Here is a 24,504-nt window from a genome sequence, read left to right as displayed (position 1 = left end):
AATATAAATTGGATCATATCATTCTTAATCTATTCAATGGTTCAATATGCTCAGAATTATTTCCAAATTCCCTACATTTTCAGAAAACTGAGATAAGATAGGAGTTATTTTACATTGCTTTAAGTTCACTCAAATAGGAAAATCAACTTACAATACTCAAATATTTTTAACAAAGATACATTACTCAGTTTTTTAGTAAAGCATATTAACAAGATATAGAAATAAAAACCTGAACAAGAATTGGAATAATGATGAATAGCATTTGCCAGTGATTTAGATGTATGCAATTTTTAATTTTGACATATAAACTGAGGTTACACTCTGAAAATAGTGGAAAATGAAATGTAAAGCTACCACGTGTGGCAATTTGTTTTTATTCATGTTTTAGTGTATATTTTTAACATTTTCCAAAATGTGCAAGTGTGGTTCCTAAAGAGAACATTTCAGCATAAAATGAACTTGAGCTTTCTCTTTTAAGGCAGTTTATGAATTAAAACAAACAAAAAATCATTAAAAATCCCAGGGATAGCAATTGTAGTGAATTTCAAAGACTAGTCATCTTCTTCTGGGAAGGACAACCTCCTCGGATGAGTGGACAGCTTCAGGAAAAATAAATACCGATCGAACAGACCCTGGTGATTTGAAGGGCCACAGACATCACAGACAGGCTGACTGCTCATCACGCTCAAAGGATCATCATTTCACGTGATTTGTTGCTTTTAACATATCCTGGATGACTATAACTTGACATATGGCCACAGACATAGCCAAGTCATGATTTAGATCACATAGTATTCTGTGAAAATATAAAATTCTGAAGCCAAATGTCTTCATTAAAATACTTTGTATAATAATTCATATTTATTCTGTCATATGAGCTTTTTCAAAAAGTGCCAATAAATTTACGGTCAAAACCATTTTATTTTCTCCCTATTTCTGAGTAGGCAGTGCTTTTTATTCCTCTCTTTTTTCAATCTTCATATGTCTTCAGATTTAGTAATTCCATAGTTGCCAGGGGAAATACTAGGGTTTGTGTTTTATTTGCATTTTAGCTTGACTCTTTGATAATGTTTTCCAAATGGGATCATGTTACTTTGTGCCCCTGTATAGAGATTTTGATCTTATGTAATTCTCAAGAGTAGAATCATTCAGCAAATAAAATGCTTACGACCAGGAAAGGGATCTAAACCTAGAAAACATTATAGCCCTTATAAATCACATTTACAATGTCTCTTTTTATTTTTTCCACCTTTCTAAAGGAAAACCATAAAGCTGCTACAACTTATGCTCTTAATAAACAATGGACTTAGTCACAGACCAGAGAGCCCATTTTCCAGGGTTAGAAGAAATCAGTGAAATACTCTTTTCTCATTATTTCATAAGCAATTAATACTTTATGGCATTTCTCACTCTACAGTCACATCCATTATCTTTACCAGATAATATTCTAGTACCTGTCTTTTGTTTTTTCTTTTAAGACTTTGCTTCTGGCTTTATATTTCTTCAGGGATCACTTAAAGAGAAAAAAATATCCAGCAGTACTAATTATTTCACTATTTGGCAATATTAAACTCAGTTATCTATTTTTTTTTTAATTGAGAAGAAGGAAGTAGGCAGCAAAAAGACAAGAAAAATTATACTCATTAGATAGCGCACTATGATGCCACAGTTAACATACTATATAAATGCCTTAAAAAGTAAGTAGCGGGGGGTCTGGATATAAAAAATACTTACTGGATTAGTTTTAGTGCTTATAAAATCTGAGTGTAAAAGCTGGCTTCTATCCATTCTGCACACTGCCTGGTGAATCGCACGGACTGAGTGCACTGCCAGGAAGGTCACAGCCCCTCAGGGTCCTTGTCTAGCTACGGATCTCTTCAGGAGCAATTGCAGCGTGTGCCAAATTGTGTGATATTGGTTCCCTTCTTCGGACTAATTGAGAGTGCCAAACTCATTCTCCTTGTGATTCAAATAACAGATCTGAGGATCCGTCACTAGAGATTTTTCTGTCAGAGTGGAAAAGGAACTGTATCCCTACAGTATCGATGCAGCTACCTTGCTAAAAAATGCCTAGTTTTTACACCATGAGAAAGATGACATTTCTTGAAACACCACGTGATTACCTCAGTATTTCATATATATATATATTACACTACCTAAGTGTGAAAACCTCAGAGACCTGCAATTGCCCTTAGACTCATTCCTCTAGCAGGTTACATGCACTACTGAAGAAAAAAATTGGGAAAAAAAAAAACTATATTCTATAAACAACTGTTTAATAGTGAGTCATCCTTCTCTTTTTTTACCCTTCTATTCTGCTTTTCTTACTGCAGCAAGTTGTATACACATTTTGCATTATTAAAATTGGGAAATATCATCTTTAAAAAGAAGGGGAAATAACACTTGAAGTGCTCTGCTGGAACTTAAAGCAACTTAAATATTTCAAAATTTCTTCATGCTATTTGTAATCATGGAAGAGATTTACTTATTCTCATTTTCTTTGTATTGCTTTGAATCTAATCACATAGTATTTACTGAACATTGCTTCCTGGTTACCCGTAGTATACTGAAGAATAATCCAAAGGTTCAACTGCATTTTCAATGTAAATTTTAAGCACAGGGCAGAATAGAGTAGGTTTGCTATCATATGAAAAGCATGAAAAATAGTCCCTCATTTACTCTCTCCGGGAAAATAATCCTGGATGCTAGCGGCATACAAAATTGATTTATTTTACTATGTAATATCCCTTGAGTTGTATTTTATGTAATTTTCCCCATTTCATCAAAGCATTAATTGTCCCTGAATGAATTCACAGGAAAAGAGACAAGATGTTGCCCTCTAAAGCTAATTTGGCTCCTGCCAATCACAATTTGGGCTCTGGTGGTGCAGCGGTTGAGAGCTACGGCTGCTAACCAAAAGGTCACCAGTTGGAATCCACCAACCGCTCACTGGAAATTCTATGAGGCAGTTCTGCTCTGTCCTATAGAGTTTCTATGAGTCTCAATTGACTCAAGGGCAATGGATTTGGTTTGGTCTTTGGGAATCACAATTTGGTTCCAAATGAGTTCCAGGGGTCATGTCAGGGTGATGGTCATAGTGGAAGGGATGTGATTTTTGATAAGGTCGTCAGACTGAAAGCACTCTGGGGGCTGAGGTGGACATATTCTCAGGTAAGTCCCGAAACTATTCCAGGACTTAATAATATATGATTTAATTTGAACCAATTATTCCAAAAGATTTTCCATAAACTGCAGTGGTTGTTAAACTTTCTTTTTTTAAATGTCAAATATTTCTATATTTAAAGTCATGGAACACTTAATGTAAACACATTCATGTAATTTTACATGGCTCTGTAACTAAAAAGCCTATAAATGCAGAACCATTTTAATTTGGCCATAGAGTTGTAGTTCTCAATCAAAGCTGCACTGGGCATGTAAGAACTTCATTGCCCTGGGAATAGGACTCTTCATTTCTGGAAATTCAACTATCATGACGAACAAAGCCAAGATAAACTTCTGAAAGGAAAGATAAGTGCAGAGTAAATTTAGTTATACATACATTTAAACCTAAAAAAAAAAAGTCTTTACTATTATTGTTTTATATTTATTATCACTAACATATTTATTCTGTTATTTTTATTCTTTCCTGAAACTTTGCTTTTTCCTTTGAGATTTTTTCCTTCTGCCTAAAGAACTCCTTTTATTATGTATTTTAGTTTAGGTTTGCCAATGATGCATTTTCCTAGCTCTTGTTTGTCTGAAAATGCTTGATTTCACCTTTGTTGTTGAAGAATATTTTTGCAGGGTATAAAATTTTAGATTGGCATTTTTATAGCACTTTAAAGATGTCACTCAATTGCCTTCTAGCTTCTTTTTTTCTGTTGAAAAGTCAATTGTAAGTCTTTTTGCTGTTACTCAGAAACCCAAAACCAGTGCCATCAATTAGAAGGCAAGGGGTATTTTTCTTTGGTGGCTTTTAAGATTTTATCTTTGTTTCTGAGTTTCAACAGTCCTACTAGTCATGACAAAAGTAGAAGGGACTGAAGTTGTCAAGGATTTCATTTTACTTAGATCCACAATCAATGCCCATGGAAGCGGCAGTCAAGAACTCAAATGACACATTGCATTAGGCAAATCTGGTACAAAAGTGTTAAAAAGCAAAGACATCACTTTGAGGACTAAGGTGCACCTGACATAAGCCATGATGTTTTCAATCACGTCATATACATGTGAAAGCTGGACAATGAATAAGGAAGAGTGAAGAAGAATTGATGCCTTTGAATTATGGTGTTGGCAAAGTATATTGAATATACCATGGACTGCCAGAAGAATGAACAAATTTGTCTTGGAAGAAGTACAGCAAGAATGCTTATTAGAAGTGAGGATGACAAGACTTCATCTTACATACTTTGGACATGTTATCAGGAGGGACCAGTCCTTTGAGAAGGACATCATGCTTGGTAAAGTAGAGGGTCAGTGAAAAAGAGTAAGACCCTCAGTGAGATGGACTGATACAGTGGCTGCAACAATGGGATCAAGCATAACAACAATGATTATGAGGATGGCACAGGACCTGGCAATGTTTCATTCTTTTGTACATAAGGTCACTATGAGTTGGAATTGACTCAACAGCACCCAAAAATGACAACAATAGTTTACACCAGACATAGTTTTCCTTATATTAATTTAACAACTTCTTGAATCTGTGTGTTGATGTGTGTCATGAATCTTAAAAAATTCTCTGACATTATCACTTGAAAATTACTTCTGTCCAATTGTGTCTTTTTTCTCTTTCTGGATATTCATTTACTTGTATATTGAACTTTTTACTGAGTCCAATATGTTTCTAACATTTTTTTTATATTTTAATTCATTCTTATTTTTTAACCTCTCTCTGTGCTTCATTTTAGATATTTTCTATTGACCCATTCTCCAGCTCATAAATGCTGTCCTTTACTGTTTTTAATTTGTTATTAAACCTATCTTTTTTTTTTTAATGAGTTTTTACTTTTAGATATTATATTTTCAGTTCTAGAATTTCTACTTGATTCTTTTTATAGATACCAGGGCTCTGGTGGTAAATTTTTTATCAATCAGTATATTATCACCTATCTTCCCCTTATTTTCTTGAACATATTGTGTGCCTTTAAGTCCTTGCCAGGTAAGTACTAAACCACTTGTGGATCTATTTCAAGAGTCTATTTTTCTCTTCATTTTGGGTCATGAGGTTCTCTCTTGTAGCATGCCTAGTAATTTCTGACTTTTAGAGATCATGTATAAATATAAACTGTAAAGGCCTGAGATAGTGCTATTTTTTTCTAGAGATGTTTCCCCTTCCCATCAGCTAGACAGATAAAGTGGTAGCTGACCACGTTAATCATATCAAGGACTGGTTTGAGTTGAGTCTGGATTTCAGCCCTGGTAACATTCATTCTACAAGTTTCCATCTGGTTTGCTGTTGACTCACCAAGATTCCTAATTTATTCTGTAGGACTCCTTTCTTTGCTCTAATCTCTATTTTAAATACTGCTGATTAATTTCACTCTGCTTTTCAGAACTTTTCCATTTAAATTATTAGCCTTCTATTATTTTTAGCCCCATAATTCACCAAATGTTTGAACATGAAATTTCTTCTTGAACACAAGGCTCTGCTGATTTTTTATATTCCCCAGAAGTAGCTTTCTACATATTCGAAGGCTGAATTCTCCACTTCTTTCCCCAACCCGAATTAGCAATGTTCCCAGAGTATAACATCTTGAGATCAGCTCTTCTCAATGGGGTTCTTATATTTCCAGAGTATCACTGCCTTAGTGTGTGTGTATATATATATATATATATATATATATATATATATTTACAATATACGTACACACAAAAACACTATCCAAAACCAAATCAAACTCGTTGCCATTGAGTCAACTCTGACTCATAGCAACCCTATAGGACAGAGTAGAACTCCCCCATAGGGCTTCCAAGGAGTGGCTGGTGAATTCAAACTGGCAACGTTTTCATTAGCAGCCATAGCTCTTAACCACTGCACACCAAACCCAAAAAATAAAACCAACCCACTGCCGTTGAGTCGATTCCGACTCATAGCGACCCACTGCACACCAGGGCTCCAAAAATACAATATATATATATATATAAAAATTCAGCTTAAAGGAATCCATGAGAATGGCCTAAAAAAAAGGGTTATTCAAGTTAACTGGCTTTGTGGCATTCTGAATAATTAGTATTTTTGGTATGCAACATACAAAAGAATTCTTTTATTCATTGACAGTCAAAATATTAATTTAACCAGCATATTGGCAAAATTCGCAAAAACTCTGCATAAGTGTAGTAAAAATTCATGATGTCATTATTATAAGGAAGTTCAAGATAATTCTGTATAGAACGTGTATCATTTCTTCATCTCATGGTCAATCTATAAAGGTTTATGTCGCCTTCCTAGAATTCTTCTTCCTCTTTCATTCATTTTTTTTCAAAATGAATTTTGCCTTTTTTTTCTTCTCTGAGTCAGGAGTGAATAAAAGGAGTTGGGTTCTTGGGGGATGATGATAAATCCTTTTGGACATGTTGAATTTAAGGTGACAATGGAATTGACATGACACGAGCTAGAAGTTGGAGATGTGGGACTTTAGCTTAGCAACAAGGTCAGGACTGAAGATATAAATCTGGTAGACACATGTATAGAGATGATAGTTTAAATTATGACAGCAGATGGCATTTTCAAGTGAAAGACTGTAGACAGAAAAGTAGAAAGGTTCAAGGACCCTATTCTTTGCTTTAGGGGTATGAAAAAAAAAGTGAAAAAAATAAAACAAAGAAAAGACAAAGAAGTAGGAAAAAAGCAGTTAAATTCAATGCATTATCAAGGAAACCAAGAAAAGACAGGCTGTGGCAGATTGATCAAATTAAAATAGGTAGATTCATTTTCAGATTTGGGAAAGATTTATATTACATTTTAATTCCTAATAACAGAATATTTTACTCTGTATCCTAAAGCCAAATTCACCTCAATGACTGTAAAATAAATTTTTTTCTAATTACTTTAGTAAGAATTAATTGAAGTTTTCTTAGACCATGTACATTTTACAGTATGCAAAGCAAAATTAAAAAAATGAATTCAATCTATTGTTCTCTTGATGTTTGCTAAATTTATTCTTAAATTATCTGAGTTATTCTTTGAGTATTAGTATTTACATAGATATTTGTATTACTTCTCAAAGAACAGTACTAATTCAAACAAAACATGATTATAATCAAATTTTCTCCATACCATCTTTTTACGTATGAAGTCCCAAAAGCAAATTTTGATACAAGCATCAATTTCATTGGGCAAAAATATTGAAATATCAGATACCTCTTTTAAGGAATAATTCATTTTGTTATAGAAGGAATTAAACTGGGATTGGTGTGAAAGTACATTATTCCACCTATCGCTTGTGTCTGGCTTTAAGAATTTGTTCCTTTTTCCTAGAGCGTATGACAGATTTTATCTTTTTCCTGTCTCTTACGTTCACAAGAGTGCAACTGTATTCCCCGAAGCTTAAATAGGCCATTTCTTACTTTTTTTTCTTTTATGTAACAAAATTTTTAAATGACAATTTACATCTGAATCTCAGAACCAGTATCAAAATTATTAAAATGAGATAGCTTCCCAGGACTTGCTTTTAAGTGTATTCATTCAGAATACATGCACATCACCAGATATTGTTAATTGCTTTGAACTATGTTTAACTAGATATATTTTTGGTGATATAATGAAACCTGAGCAATATGAGCTTGCATCCCTAGTCTCAAAGGGTTAAATAAAAACAAATTGAATTATTTTAACTGTAAAATAATCCCTTGGTTACTCCTTCATGTTCTACAAGTTTCTTGTTTTATTTTCCAAGGTAGGCATTTCATTCACTAAGGGTGCTCCATAAATTATAAATAAGCTTTCTCAAAAAGTTGAGAAATTGATATCTTTAGACAGTCATATAAAGTATTAGAAAAATTTTCAGCATAAGAGAAATTTACAATTGTATCACTTCTAAATATAAGTTTTGACAGATAGTCATAAGACCACCAAGTTTTTCGCTATGCTTCACCATTCAAAAATTATTATGTAGGAGTAGGGCCAAGACGGCGGAGTAATCAGATGCTTCCTGTGGTCCCTCTTACAACAAAAACCAAAAAAAAAAAAAAAAGTGAATCGATTATATATGGCAATCTCAGAGCCCTGAACATCAAAGGCAAAGTTGAGGAATCAGACTGAGCAGCAGAGGGGGAGAGATGGTTCAGAAGCAGTGAGGAGTTGCCAGACCTGACCCAGCAGGAACAGGCAACTGCAGGTCTGATTGGCTGGCCTGCATGGTGAGGCAAACAGTGGCCCTCGGGATGTGCTTTCCACATTGGGAGAGACTGAGTGGCAGAGAGTCTACTCAAGAGTCTACTCCAGAACCAGTGAAAAGTGATGCTCGATCAGCAGAAGGTAAGTACATCTGTTTAACCTACCATGTGGATCAAAAAATACCCCTTTGGGAAAAACCTCTCACCCATTTAACTGCCCCCTCCCTGCTCTACACCAGATTCCGGGCTGGCTTCAGAAATTGCTGCATCTCCTGGGGTAGAAGTAGGACCCATCACGCACCCCGAACAATTCTCTTGGCCTTGGAAAGGGAATGAACCAACAAACAGGAAAAAATAATCTGCCAGCTCCCCTAAACCAAGAACTCAGGGCATGCACAGCTTCTTAGCTTAGGCACAAGTATAAGGGGTCTATGGACTTTGAATGCCTTTCAACCCTGTATGGGTCCATTTCAACAACGGAGGTCCTCATTAGCATAATACAACAGGGAATATACCTGAAACCTAACTTCAACTGTATCAACTATATGGTGGAGTGGCAGGTTTGTGATATTTGACACCACTCTACCTATTATGCAGGGTCCTCACCTACCTACATCGGGGGCCTGAGAACTGGTGGCCCCACCCACACCACCTAGCCATCCCGACAGGGGTCCTGGTGCCTGCCAGTCCTCAGAGACAATAGCATTGCCCATAGTCCAGCTGCAAAACCTAGTCACCTATGCAGTGTAGGGAACAGGGACACTCTTTCCTCTCAGACACTCATGGGCAGCTGTCAGCCCTTGCCTTGCTCAGTGCATGACCCCCTACTGCAGCCTACACCAATCACCTCAGCCTGTCTAGGACTGTAGGTGAGGACCTGCACCACATACTTGGTGACCAACTACCTGGACACCTGAGCTGAATCCATACAAGAAACATAAATGGACTCCTGGGCTTACATACCTGGTAACAGATCTAACCACCTGCTGACAGGACGTTAGAGCTTCAAAGGCACCAATAATCAAAATAGCTCACAAGAGCAGCCTATTTTTGGCACATCAAAACAAAACAAAACAAGAAGCTAGGACACAATAAGCAAACATAAAATAAATATAACTTATCGATGGCTTGGAGACAACAATTAATATCGAATCACATAAAAAGGCAAACCATGATAGCATCAGCAAGCTCCCAAAACAAAGATTTAAGAAATCTTTTAAGAGGAAGATAATTCCTGGAATTACCAGAGGTAGAATACAAAAGATTAATATATAGAACTCTTCAAGAAATCAGGAAGTAGGTCAGACAAAGTGCAGAACAAGCCCAGCACCACACAGACAAAACATTAGAGAAACTTAAGCAGATTAGACAAGAGCCTAATGCCAGATTCAATAGGCTGCAAGAATCCATATAGAAGCATCAAACAGAAATTCAGAAGATTAACAATAGAATTTCAGAACTAGACAAATCAATAGAAAGTCATAAGAGCAGAACTGAGGCAATGGAAGTCAGAATTAGTGAGACTGAAGATAAACCACTTGGCACCAACATATTTGAGGAAAATGCAGATAAAAGAATTAAAAAAAAAAATGAAGAAACCCTAAGAATTACGTGAGACTCTATCAAGAGGAATAACCTACGAGTGACTGGAGTACCAGAACGGGGGGATAACAGAAAAAACAGAGAGAATTGTTGGAGATTTGTTGGCAGAAAAATTCCCTGATATTGTGAATGATGAGAAGATATCTATCCAAGATGCTCATTGAACCCCACACAAGGTAGATCCAAAAGAAAGTCACCAAGACATATTATAATCAAATTTGTCAAAACCAAAGATAAAGAGAATTTTAAGAGCGGCTAGGGATAAATGAAAAGTCACCCAAAGGATAGTCAGTAAGACTAAGCTTGGACCACTCAGCAGAAACCATGCAGGCAAGAAGGCAATGGGATAACAATATATAAAGCTTTGAAGAAAAAAATTGCTAGTTAAGAATTATATATCTAGCAAACCTGTCTCGCAAATATGATGGCAATATTAGGACATTTCCAGACAAACAGAAGTTTAGGGAATTTGCAAAAACCAAACAAAAAGTACAAGAAATACTAAGGGGGGTCCTCTAGTTAGAAAGTCAGTAACATCAGATAATAGCCCAAAACTAGAGCACAGGACAGAGCAACGAGATATCAATCCAGATAGGGAAATCACAAAAATAAATCAAAGCCAAAACAGGAAAACAGAGAGGTCATTATGTAAAAGATGACAATATTAAAACAAAAAAGAGGGATTAAAAAATGTAGTCATAGATCTTTCATATTGAAAGGAAGTCAAGACGATATCAAGAAAGAAAAGATTGGTTTAAACTTAGAAAAACAGGGGTAAATATTAAAGCAACCACAAAGAAAACTAGCAATCCTACACATCAAAATAAAGAACAAGAAAAACATAAAGTTCAGCAAATACAAACTCAACAACTACGAAAAAGATGAAAAGAAAAACAATTCAGCACAGAAAATTAAGTAGAAAAAAGAAACTGTCAACAACACACAAAAAAAGACATCAAAATGACAACATTAAACTCACATACCGACCAAGAAATACACTGAATGTAAACGGACTAAATGCACCAATAAAGAGACAGAGAGTAGCAGGATGGATAGAAAACATGATCCGACTATACGCTGCCTACAATAGACACACCTTAGACTTAAAAACACAAACTAAAAGTCAAAGGATGGAAAAAAAATTCATATCAAGCAAACAACAATCAAAAACAAGCAGGAGTGGCAGTATTAAATCCTGACAAAACAAACTTTAAAGTAAAATCCACCACAAAGGATAAGGAAGAACAATATATTATGATTAAAGGGTCAATACACCAGGAGGACATAACAATAATAAATGTTTATGCACCCAGTAACAGAGCGTCAAAATACATAAAACAAACTCTAACAGCACTGAAAAGAGATAGCTCCAGAATTATAGCAGGAAACTTCAACACACCACTTTTGGTAAAAGACAGAACATCCAGAAATAAGCTCAATAAAGACACAGAAGATCTAAACGCTGTAATCAACCAACTTGACCTCATAGACATATGCAGAGCACTCTACCCAACAGCAGCCAAGTATACTTTCTTTTCCAACCCACATGGAACATTCTCCAGAATAGACCACATATTAGGCCATAAAGCAAGCCTTAACAGAATCCAAAGCATCAGAATATTACAAAGCGTCTTTTCTGACCATAAAGCCATAAAAGTAGAAATCATTAACAGAAAAAGTAAAGAAAAAAAATCAAACACATGGAAATTGAACAACATCCTGCTCAAAAATGAATGAGTTATAGAAGAAATTAAGGATGGAATAAAGAAATTCACAGAATCAAATGAGAATGAAAACACATCCTACCAGAACCTTTGGGACAAAGCAAAAGCAGTGCTCAGAGGCCAATTTATAGCAATAAATGCACACATCCAAAAAGAAGAAAGTGCCAAAATCAAAACATTAACAACTCAAACAAATAGAAAAAGAACAAAACAAGCCCTTGGGCACAAAAAGGAAGCAAATAATAAAAAATTAGGGAAGAATTAAATGAAATAGAGAATAGGAAAACAATTGAAAGAGTTAACAAGACCAAATGCTGGTTCTTTGAAAAGATCAACAAAATTGATAAGCCATTGGCCAAACTGACAAAAGAAAAATAGGAGAGGAAGTAAATAACTGGAATAAGAAATGAGATGGGCAATATCACCAGAGGCCCAACTGAAATTAAAAGAATCGTAACAGAATACTATGAAAAATTATACTCTAACAAAGTTGAAAGCCTAGAGGAAATGGACAAATTTCTGGAAACACACCATCTACCTAAACTAACACAAACAGAAGTAGAACAAAATAAACCTAAAACAAAAGAAGAAATGAAAAAGGTAATTTAAAAACTCCCAACAAAATAAAGCCCCGATGGTTTCACTGGAGAATTCTACCAAACACTACTACTTAAGGTATTTCAGACCACAGAAAATTATGGAATACTCCCAAACTCATTCTATGAAGCCAGCATAACCGTGACACCAAAACCAGGTAAAGACACCACAAAAAAGAAAATTACAGACCTATATCCCTCATGAACTTAGATGTAAAAATCCTCAATAAAATTCCAGCCAAAAGAATTCAAGAACATACCAAAAAAATAATTCACCATGACCAAGTGGGATTCATATCAGGTATGCAGGGATGTTATAGCATTAGAAAAACAATCAATGCAATCCATCACAGAAATAAAACAAAGGACAAATACCACATGATCTTATCAATTGATGAAGAAAAGGCATCTGATAAAGTCCAACACCCATTCATGATAAAAACACTCAGCAAAATAAGAATTAAATGGAAATTCCTCAACATAAAAAAGGGCATTTATACAAAGCCTAAATAGCCAACATCATCCTAAATGGAGAGAGTCTGAAAGCATTCCCCTTGAGAATGGGAACCGGACAAGGATGCCCTTTCTGACCTCTGTTATTCAACATTGTGCTGGATGTCCTAGCCAGAGCAATTAGGCTAGCAAAAGAAATAAAGCGCATACAAATTGGTAAAGAAAAAGTAAAAGTATCTCTATTTGCAGATGATATGATCTTATACACAGAAAACTCTAAAGAATCCTCAAGAAAACTACTGAAACTAATAGAAGAGTTCAGGAGAGTATCAGGATACAAGATAAACACACAAAAATTAGTTAACTTCCTCTACACCAACAAAGAGAACTTTGAAGAGGAAATCATCAAATCAATACCATTTACAATAGTCGTCCCCAAGAAGATAAAATACTTAGGAATAAATCTAACCAGAGACATAAAAGACCTATACAAAGAAAACTACAAGACACTACCCCAAGAAACCAAGAGAAACCTATATAAGTGGAAAAACATACCTTGCTCTTGGATAGGAAGGCTCAACATTGTGAAAATGTCTATTCTACCCAAAGCAACCTATAGATACAATGCAATTCTGATGCAAATTCCAAAGGCATTTTTTTAATGAGATGGACAAACCACCAACTTCATATGGAAGGAGAAGAGGCCCCAGATAAGTAAAGCATTACTGAAGAAGAAGAACAAAGTGGGAGGCCTCACACTACCTGATTTTAGAACATATTATACTGCCACAGTAGTCAAAACAGCCTTGTACTGGTACAACAACAGATATACAGATCAATGAAACAGAATTGAGAATCTAAACATAAATTCACCCTCCTATGAGCAGGTGATATTTGACAAAGGCCCAAAGTCCATTAATTGGGGAAAAGACAGTCTCTTTAACAAATGGTGCTGGCACAACTGGATATCCATCTTAAATAAATGAAACGAGACCCATAACTCACACCATGCACAAAACCTAACTCAAAATGTATCAAAGACCTAAATATAAAATCTAAAATGATAAAGATCATGGAAGAAAAAATAGAGACCACTCTAGGAGTCCCAATATGTGGCATAAACAGAATATAAAACATTACTAAGAATGCACAAACACCAGAAGAGAAACTAAATAACTGGGAGCTCCTAAAAATCAAACACTTATGTTCATCAAAAGACTTCACCAAAAGAATAAAAAGACAACCTACAGACTGGGAAATAAGTTTTGGCTATAACAAATCCGATCAGAGTCTAATCTCTAAAACCTACAAGATACTGCAAAACCTCAACAACAAAAAGGTAAATAACTCAATTAAAAAATGGGAAAGGATATGAACCGACACTTCACCAAAGAAGACATTCAGGCTGCTAACAGATACATAAGGAAATGCTCAGGATCATTAGCCGTTAGAGAAATGCAAGTCAAAACTACAATGAGATACCATCTCACCCCAACAAGTCCAGCATTAATCCAAAAAACACAAAATAATAAATGTTGGAGAGCTTATAGAGAGACTGAAACACTCACACAATGCTTATGGGAATGTAAAATGGTACAACCGCTTTGAAAATCGATTTGGCGCTTCCTTAAAAAGCTAGAAATAGAACTACCATAGGTTCCAGCAATCCCACCCCTTGGAATATATCTTAGAGAAATAAGAGCCTTTACACAAACAGATATATGCACACTCATGTCCACTGCAGCACTGTTTACAATAGCAAAAAGATGGAAACAACCTAGGTGTCCATCAATGGATGAATGGATAAACAAATTATGGTATAGTCACACGATGGAATACTACGCCAATGATAAAGAACAATGATGAATCCTTGAAACATCTTATAACATGGATGAATCTGGAAGGCATTATGTTGAGTGAAATCAGTCAGTGGCAAAAGGACAAATATTGTATGAGAACACTATTATAAGAACTCAAGAAAAGGTTTAAACACAGAAGAAAACATTCTTTGATGGTTACAAGGGTGGGGAGGAACAGAGAGGGGTATTCATTATCTAGAAAGTAGACAAGAATTATCTTAGGTGAAGGGAAGGACAACACACAATACAGGGGAATTCAGCACAACTGGACTAAACCAAAAACTAAGAAATTTCCTGAACACAACTAAATACTTTGAGGGACAGAGTAGCAAGGGAGAGGGTCTAGGGTCCATGGTTTCAGGGGACATCTTGGTCAATAAGCATAACAAAAGTTTATTAAGAAAATGTTCTGCATCCCACTTTGGTGAGTGGCAGCTACAGTCTTAAAAGGTAGCAAGCAGCCGTCTAAGATGCCTCAATTGGTTCCAACCAACCTGGAGCAAAGGAGAACGAACACCAAAGACACAAGGAAAATATGAGCCCAAAAGACAGAACGGGCCATGTAAACCAGAGACCCCATCAGCCTGAGACCAGAAGAACTAGATGGTGCCTAGCTACCATCAATGACGGCCCTGACAGTGAACTCAAGAAAGAGGTCTTGACACAGGAAAAAAAGCGGGGTGCAGAGCTCAAATTCTAGTAAAAAGACCAGACTTAATGGTCTGACTGAGACTGGAGGGACCACAGAAGTCATAGGCCCAGACTCTATTAGCCCAAAACTAAGATCGTTCCTGAAGCCAACCTTTCAGACGAAGATTAGACTGGACTATAAGACATAAAAAATGATACTGGTGAGGAGTGTGCGTCTTAGATACACAAGGCTAAATGGGCAGCTCCTGTCTGGAGATGAGATGAGAAGGCAGAGGGGGACAGGAGCTGGTTGAAGGGACATGGGAAATAAAGGGTGGAAAGGAGGAGCGTGCCATCACATTATAGGGAGAGCAACTAGGACCACATAACAATTTGTGTGTAAATTTTTGTATGAGAAACTAACTTGAACTGTAAACTTTCACTTAAAGCACAATTTAAAAAGGAAAAAAAATATTATGTAAATTTCATTTTTCCCAGGTGATGAACCTAATAGGCCAAGTACCATATTATACTTATTTTCCTTCTAACTGCTATGTACTACAAAGTTAAAAATTAGTAGAGAACAAATAGCACATCTGCTGTACTGTCAATATAACTCAATTCAGTTGATGGTTGAGATTAGTTTCTACTTCTATTTGATATATTATCAAGAGAATCACAACTTCCCAGAATAACACAACAAAACAGTAAGACTATTTACATGAAGCATTCTCAAAAGTATTAATCCAATAGCCTATGTCAGATTTAATGCTCAAAGGCAATTGTCTACAGAGTTAGAAGACACTTTAGATTACAAAATTAATAGATTAACTGGACCTCTACTAAAATATCAATTCAGGAAGCAACACTGTAGTATGCTTTGGGATATTTAGTTACAACACATATTTAGACCACTAATATAAACAATGTGGAAATAATTATTATGTGTTTATTTGTTGCTATCATACTATATATTGTTTAATTTTATATTTTATTAATTTAACTGAGATAAAAATTTTAAAAAGCAGTTTCTCTAGTTGATTGGTTTTATAGCTACCTAAATCTAAGAGGGATAGTAATTAAAATACATTAATTGAAATTTTAATAATGATGTTGGATTTACGTAATGGGTACAAAAGAAAACTGAGGTTGAAACAGGTTAATCCTCGGTATCATATTCTTGTAATTATGTCATTTCATTACTGAATGTAGACGCTGCTGGGTTGGTTAAGGATGCTAACCCACTTGTGTTGCTTCTCAGCATAAGGCAGATAGTTTCATAGAGAAAGCAGAAAAGACACTGGAAATTGCCAACACAAAGTTCAAAACTAGAAAGAGTTTACTAAATTTATATTAATGTTGCTTGCCCTCATAGTATCACTTCTTGCCAGTATTCAGCATGGAGCAATAACTTATTTAAAAATATAGAAATAAACAAACCTCTGTTACATATATAAACATCACTGAATCTCCTCCCCGATGCTATTTCCCATGCTTCGCCCTCAGCCACAAACACACTGACCTATTCACATGGTAGACACACTCAAAGTATTTCAGGTTTTTGCTGGGGTGGGAAAAACAATGGCTTATAGTCTGTCATCTAAGTATTATCAGCAGTTCCAGGAGTCCCATTTTTGAGTTTTCATATATGTACATTTTTCATTCACCATTTCTTCCTTCTGGCCCTGTAGAATGTGAGGCACTTGCAACAGCTAAAGAATTAAATGGTAGAAATACAACTTGCTTAAATCCTTCTGAGTAGAAAAGGGAGGAAAAACCCAGTCATATAACTTTATAACTTTGCCCTTTATGGTTTTCCTTTAGATTATTTGTTAAAAGGAAATGATTAAATTTTCATGTGCTCTGCAGAGTCTTGCCTTGGTTTATAAAATGAAAAGAAAAGGAAATAATATTAACCATTTCATTGCCAAAGTATAGTCATTCCCTGCCTGTGTGCTTTGGAAGAATTCTTAGTCCTTTGGGTCTCAACTCTCTTACACGATAATGTTTTAAGATCTGCCCTCACTATGGTTTCCTAGCCCGAGGTCATGAGACCACAGGCTTTATATTCTGTTCTTGCAGTCATCCTGAGGAGCAGTGTGCATGGTTACAGAATATTCGTGTAGCCAGCTTGATTCAAATCTCTCTCTAAAAATATTAAACTCTCTGATCTGATAGGTTATTTAACCCAGCCAACACAGCCGGCTATCTGCCTTACAAAAATTTTAGGTGATTTTTTTTAAAAAATTGAAAATATCTATTAAATGTCAATCTACTGTGGAATTTTTCTTAAGCAAGTGGATTACAGGCTAGCAGAGATGTATCAACTGGGTCAGGAATTCAAGTCCTTGGGAGGCCGTGTAAGTTTTTTTTTCACATGGAGGCAGATGTGAGTTTTAAGCAGCAATCCTGTCTGTGTCCCTCTTAGAGCCACCCAAACCAATTATTTTCACTGGTCACGGCACCTTCCTGAAAGACTGGCTGCCACCAGGAGTGAGAGAAAGGGTGACGCCCCGCAAGAATCACAGGAATGCCATCCACCAGGGCAGATCTGGCAGAGGGTCCCAGCCAGGATTTGTGCAAAATCTCATCATAAAATCTCATCAATTCCCAGAGGCCTTGGCTCTATCGCACACCATCATGTCACCCTCTTAGTTTGTTCTTCATACTTGGACATTAAACAAACAAAAATCAAGATTATTTCTGCTTGATGTAAAGCCACATTTTCCAGTAAAATAATAAATGAACATCAAAGAAAATGTTCTGAGTGCTCTCTGAAACTATGGTATGCTGGGTTGTAAATGTGTATTACTGCCCCGCATCTCCTCTTCCCCCCAAAAAATACATAGCTCCACAAATATAGTTCCTGAGGATTTTTTTTTTTTTTTTTAGCACTTTTAGCCTCTTTAAGCAAGTGACAATCTCTGAGTTTTAAAAACATCAATATCTTTGCAGGGCTCTTCTTCTCTAATAAGGGCTAGGTAAAAGAGCATTTCACAATGTGTCTGTCTTTTAAAGTCAACAGGAAAATGTACAAGTTTGCAAACCTTTCAAGTTTCTCAAACTAGAATGCCACCTTGAATGGATTGCCGATTTGACTTAATTGTTGTTAGCTGCATTCCAATAAAATAGGGATGCAAGTTTAGCACTCTAAAAGCTATATTATTTCAACAATAAAGGCACTAATGTTAAAAATATAAAAGCAAATAAAAAATTCGAACACTTGGCACCAAAAAAATAACGAACCCACTGCCATCGAGTCAATGCCGACTCAGTGACTCTGTAGGACAGAGTAGAACTGCCCCATAGGGTTTTCAAGTCTGTAAATCTTTACAGAAGCAGACTGTCACATTTTTCTCCCTTGGAGCGGCTGGTGGGTTCGAACCACTGACCTTTTGGTTAGCAGCTGAGCACTTAACCACTGTGCCACCCGGGCTCCTTAACACACAGCACAGAACAAACAAACTGAAACAAAATAGCAACCATTCAAAGTCTTTCCTAGATTATTTTTGAATAAAATATTTATTTTTTCACTTCTGTAGTAAATCATATCTCTCTAGGAACAATTTTGTTCAAGTAAAATTCATTGCTGTGCAAACATTGCACTGCTCTTTGGGTCCAATCAGGAAAACGTCTAGCGGTGTAGTAAGCAAGCTAAGTGGTTTCGAAAATCCTCTGTAAGATTTCATCTCTGAAAAAAATTCCTATTCGGCTTTGAATATTTCTAATCCATCTATGTTTTAAAAGCACACTGCATGATCATTACGACCATCAATATTTCACACCAGTTTTGCTTGTAAAAATAAAAGCCTGTTTTTGTGACACACCAAACATATCTTGGATGGTAGAAGAACAGAGATACACCTCAGGACGCATTTCGTTTTGCCATTGTGTGAGGTGCCCCTTAGCGACAAGAGGGTGAGACTCTGCATTAGGAAGAGGCTTGATGACACACTGCTGATGACTCAGGCAAATCAGATGGTAAATTACCTTTGAGAGGTCCCCAGCCTCCAAATAGAAGCAGATAACAAACACATTCCACGTAACCCAGAGGACTAGCCAGACAGCATACTGTAGAGAAGCAAGAGAGAAATAACACATAATTAATTTTGAATCAGCTGAGTAAGATTTAAATAGAGTTAAACTTTTGGACATCCAAATCACAAGATGAGTGGAGGATATTACATATTGTCTCTTTCTAGGAAACAGGATTAAATGCACATTTCTTCTCTCTCTTGATTTTTTCTCATTGTAATGGCCTCTTGCAGTATACAGCTCAAACTTGCCTAAAAATCATTTTAACGGTTTTAGACCAAAGAAACAGCCTGCATTTCTGTTTTAATGGTAAATAACTGTCTTCTAGACATTAAAAAAAAAAAAAAGAATGGATGCTCCAATAGGTATATCAAACACAACCCATCAAAAAGAGAACTCATGTCTTCCTTTGGCAAAACCATCTCGATATAGGTTGATGTACAAAATTTTCTCCAAGTAACCTAAAGTCATCTTTATCTCAGTCCTCACGTCTCTGTCCCATCTAATCAGCTCTTAAGTTGATTTTCTCTCCTTGGTGCCTCCTTTTCATTTCTCTGTTCACCTTACTTTATCCTCTCATGATCTCCCATTACAGAGGCCATCACTTATTATCTCTAATTTCATTCTGTTGTCTGTTCAGTGCAGCCTCTACACTGATGACAAATTATCCTTCCAAGACATAGCTCTGATCATTTAGTGACTGGAATTTATGAAGCATCTGGAAGGCGACATGCTAGGAGGCACTGAGGATACAAAGAACAGTGAGAAAGTCTGCCTAATGTCAAGTCATGGAGATAGATAATAAAAGAGATGATTATACAGGAATTATGGATATATATGGTCTGAGCACAAGGAAAGAAGATGAAAGGAAGCATTGCCAATCCTGAGAAAAGTGGTCCAGAAGAGGTGAAATAAGGTGCCTTAAAGGATTTAACCAGGTAAAAGTTCAGGTATTTAGAGAGGCTATGGTGAGGGGGCACTGTAAATAACAGAAACAGCAGATCTAAATTAAAAAAAAAAAAAAATGAGAAAAGAGGATACTATTCCCTACTGAATAAACACCAATGGTTCCAAGCCTTTATGTGGTGAATTCTAAATTCTTTATTTTATGATTCAAGGGGCTCCATGATATTGTACCATGTTATCTTTTCACCCACATATTTCAGTTCATCTCTCTAGTCACCCTGAATTCCAGAGACATCAAATTACTTGGTATTCCATGTATATGGAAAGCTATGTCCCACCTCTGTGCACAGCTCAAATATTACCCCTTGAGTGTTACCCGATCAGAATTGGCTGAGCCTTACTTAGTGTTCTAGCAAGACTTTGCTCATCTTAATTTCATTCCAAATGTTTTACATCTAATTATCTGCATATTTTCTGTAATGTAAAATGATAAGCTCCTTGAGAAAATGGACTATTTTTTATTCATGTTTATACTCTTTGCAGCTCCTAACTTAGTACTTTGTGTAAAGTAGGTATTCAGAAACTATTTTATGTATTAATGAATGACTGAGCAGCAATGTGGAGAAAATTTTATTTTATTTTTTTTCAGATGTAAAACCCGTCCTCACCTCTGAGACCTGATTTTTAATATAAGACTATTAGGAATACTATTATCAGTCAAAGAGTCCATGAGTAGCACAAATGGTAAGCACTTGACTACTAACTGAAAGGTTGGTGGCTTGAACCAACCCAGAGTCTCCTAGGAAGGAAAGCCTAGCAACCAGCTGCCAAAAGGTCACAATCTTGAAAACCCTGTGGAGTGCAGTTCTGCTCTGCAAACATGGGGTCACCATGAGTCAAAATTGACTAGACAGTGGCGTTTTTTTTTTTTTTTTTTTTTGTATTATCAGTCAAGGTCCCTTGGTGATGGAAAAGGTTTGTGCTCAACTGCTAACCTAAAGGTTAGTGCTTTGAACTTTTCCAGTGATGCTGTGGAATAAAGGCCTGGAGATCTGCTTTCATTAAAGATTACAGACCAGAAAATCCTACGGAGTAGTTCTACTCTGTAGCAAATGGGGATGCCATGAGTCTGAATAGACTCAATGGCAATGTGTGTGTGTGTGTGTGTGTGTGTGTGTGTTTTGGTATAATCAGTCTCAGGTGGTGTCAGGAGCAGGAGAAAAACATGATAAGCCTGTGTAATAATCAGTTGTTTTCTAAGGGTGATGGGTTCAGCTAACTGCTGAATATGTGTATCGCTCAATGGAGTATAAAGTGAAGGCAAAAGTCAAATGGTACAAGACAAAAGAAGAGGTTTGAGAGGCTGAATAGGGTGAGGGGTAGGGATTGGAAATAGGGTCAGGATGCTGAGATTTAATGAGACAACTTAAGTTTTCCTTAGTACAGTGAAATATAAATTGACAATGTTTTAAAAAAACTAAAGTCTACATTTTTTGACTGTTTTACGGATTTGTATTTTAATTTTAGAAATGTAATGAAGTGCTGGATCCTACTTTACAGGTAAAAGTGTGAGAACACAACATGCCTACAGGTTCAGGTTGCTTGGTTCAAGTGACTATAATAAGAAAGACTGATTGAAGTGTTTTATCATACCCTTTGTTTGTAGTACCACACATTCCCCACCTTATAATGCAGAGTGAAGTACACACTAGTCCCTAAAAGACAAAGTAGTTAGATAGGTATAATATAGGTAAGAGTTAATGAAAGACACTGCATTACATGTACCAAAATTACTGAAAGTTTGTCATTGGCAGGCATGTTTCCTGAAGTGGCATTAAAGAATGGCAATGCCACAACTTTTCTACATCACGACTGAAATTACATTTTAAGTTCATTAAATGCTGAAAATTTTATGTGCATCCATAAGACATATATAATAACATTGTTTTTGGATGCCCTCAAGTGAATTCCAACTTACGACAAGCTCTTATGACAAAGTAGAACTCCCCCCATAGGCTTTTCTAGGCTGTAATGTTTCTGGGAGCAGATCACTAGATCTTTCTCCTGCAGAGCCCCTGAGTGGGTTTGAACCGCCAACTTTCCGTTAGCAGCTGTTTAACCCTTGTGCCACTAGGGTTGCTTATACATGATATTGTCATACTTTAATACTATAAGAATTTGGAGTCTTCATCCAGATTAATTTAGATATCACTAATAGTTGTTGTTAGGTGCCATCGAGTGGGTTCCAACTCATAGCACCCCAGGTACAACAGAACCAAACGCTGCCAGGTTCTGCACATCCTCCCAATCATTGCTATGTCACTAAAAGTTACTTACTTACACTTAACGTATACATGTAAATGTAAGTGATACTTAGATTAAGAAAGATCAAGCCGAAAAATTTGTTTTAGTCATCAAAATTAATAACTTTCTGAAACGATAGGTAAGTAATGAGTCACATGCAAATACACAGCATATAAAGTATAAGAACTTGGGACCTAAAGTCCTGCTCTATTCCCTATGAGCTCTCTGAATTTGTTGAAGTCACTCAGTCTCACCACATTTCAGCTTCCTACACTGTAAAAGAGGGATAATAGTAGCTTACCGGAATAGACTCGACCACAACGGGTTTGGTTTTTTTGGTTTACTCACATGATTTGTATAATGATTGAAGACTAGAATGTTTAAAAGTATCCAACACTTGAGTTCTCACTACATGTTACAATTTTGTTAAAATGGTCATCCTAAATCATCAGCATTCCTCAAATAAAACAATAATTCCAAAATTTGTATCTCCTTGGCATAGTAAAAAAAATATACTTTCCACATTTACCTATGTAAGATATTCTTCCACCTAATTGAACTTGTAACCTGTACTTGTTTCTTTAATGCAATGTATTCTTTCCTAGGCTAAGTTTTCTTTTTTGATATATTTAATGCTATCATAGATAGATGGGTGACATTTTACAAAACAAATAAGCATCACTTTATTTGGTTTCATTCAAACAATAATGATGTAGTATACCACATAGTTATAAAGAGTTTTCTGTATTTTTTAGTTGTTTTTTTCACAGTATTTATTGATAATGATTTTGTTCTCCTTTCTTATCACCCTTCTCCTAGAGTGATCCAGAGGACTATGCCCAGAAAGAACATAATATTTATTCCATAGCTTTGGATTTACTTGCATGACTTTCATTTTATTGTTTATCTCAGTACAAACCAATTAGTCCACATTGTACTCTACTTCATTAAAGATTTACAACAGAGAATTATCACCTCTAGTGATAAACCTCCTTTAATACTACAGAAGTCCACACTAATGCCCCAGATTGTAATTGCTGTGTTTGTCTCACTGTCCAAAGGCAGGGTTTTGTGTAGTATAATCATTTAACTTTCTCCTACTTCCCTTCTTCACTCTTTTATTTTCTAAGATTATTTTTTGAGCCTTGTTCATTTTAGTAGCTAACATTTATCTAAGCCCAACTGGATTTTGCCAAGTTGCCTAAATAGTGATGAAAATTGTTCATCCCCTTGTAATTTGGCCTATGAATGATTTTTTGAATCAATAAACCCTATTGTTCGCTGTTTTTAAAATCATTCATCATACACATTTAAGAGTGAAAAGATCTGCACTAACTTTGTCCCAGTTGCGACAGCTAGTTGAGGTGATATAATTGACAATTGCTCGGTTTGAGTATAATTGAAAATGGTGTACTGCCCAGGAGAGAGAACCTAACAGGATAACAAAGTATCAGACTTGCCAGATATCACCTAACTTGTAGTTTTCTGCCATAAAATTATTATTGCTTTAGCCTCATCATATTTGTGATAAAAACTCTCTTCTATTTTATGTTTTAGGTAGAAACTCTGGGACATTATCTGTGATGATAGACATATCCCATGATTGGTGAAATTAACTCTTAATGGTTAGTTTCTGAAGCACCAGATGGAATATTTGAGAGGTTGATTCAACTTGTCTCCCTCTAAGTGGTTAAAACCATCAGCTGAAAAAAGTAATTGCATCATCATGGTTTCCCTGTTTTATTTGTGGCTCTAATGGTGCAATTAAATTAGATACGAGATGAAAATCATTCAAGGCTGCAATCCTGATTGGCCAAAACATTAAAGAGAAAAGTTATTGGCCAGGTCCTGAGATGCTGGACCACATACCATGGTTATATATAATAAATAGAAATAAAGGACCACAAACTAAAAGACTAATAAATATTTTATTGGAAAATATCAAGTCATATCTCATTTACACTGTCAAAACATTGCCACCTCTCTTACAATGAAACTAAGATTAAGTCTATATTTCTAAAGTATAAAGTATTTTAATGTACACAAAACATTGAAAAT

At 35.8% G+C, this 24,504-nt stretch overlaps 1 protein-coding gene across 2 annotated transcripts in view; it reads right to left on the bottom strand.

Annotated features, from left to right (window-relative positions):
* Positions 1–19,893, bottom strand: part of NKAIN2 (sodium/potassium transporting ATPase interacting 2) — a 584,917-nt gene extending 565,024 nt beyond the window's left edge. For both annotated transcript variants that reach the window (XM_023559686.2, XM_023559739.2), the window contains exon 1: positions 19,192–19,893. In XM_023559686.2, coding sequence (XP_023415454.1) covers positions 19,192–19,356 — 165 coding nt within the window. In that variant the 5' untranslated portion in view covers positions 19,357–19,893. The remainder of the gene's footprint in view (positions 1–19,191) is intronic.
* Positions 19,894–24,504: the final 4,611 nt, after the last annotated feature.

This window comes from Loxodonta africana, chromosome 1, assembly GCF_030014295.1.
Source record: "Loxodonta africana isolate mLoxAfr1 chromosome 1, mLoxAfr1.hap2, whole genome shotgun sequence".
NCBI lineage: Eukaryota > Metazoa > Chordata > Mammalia > Proboscidea > Elephantidae > Loxodonta > Loxodonta africana.
This window is presented reverse-complemented; position numbering and strand designations above follow the sequence as displayed.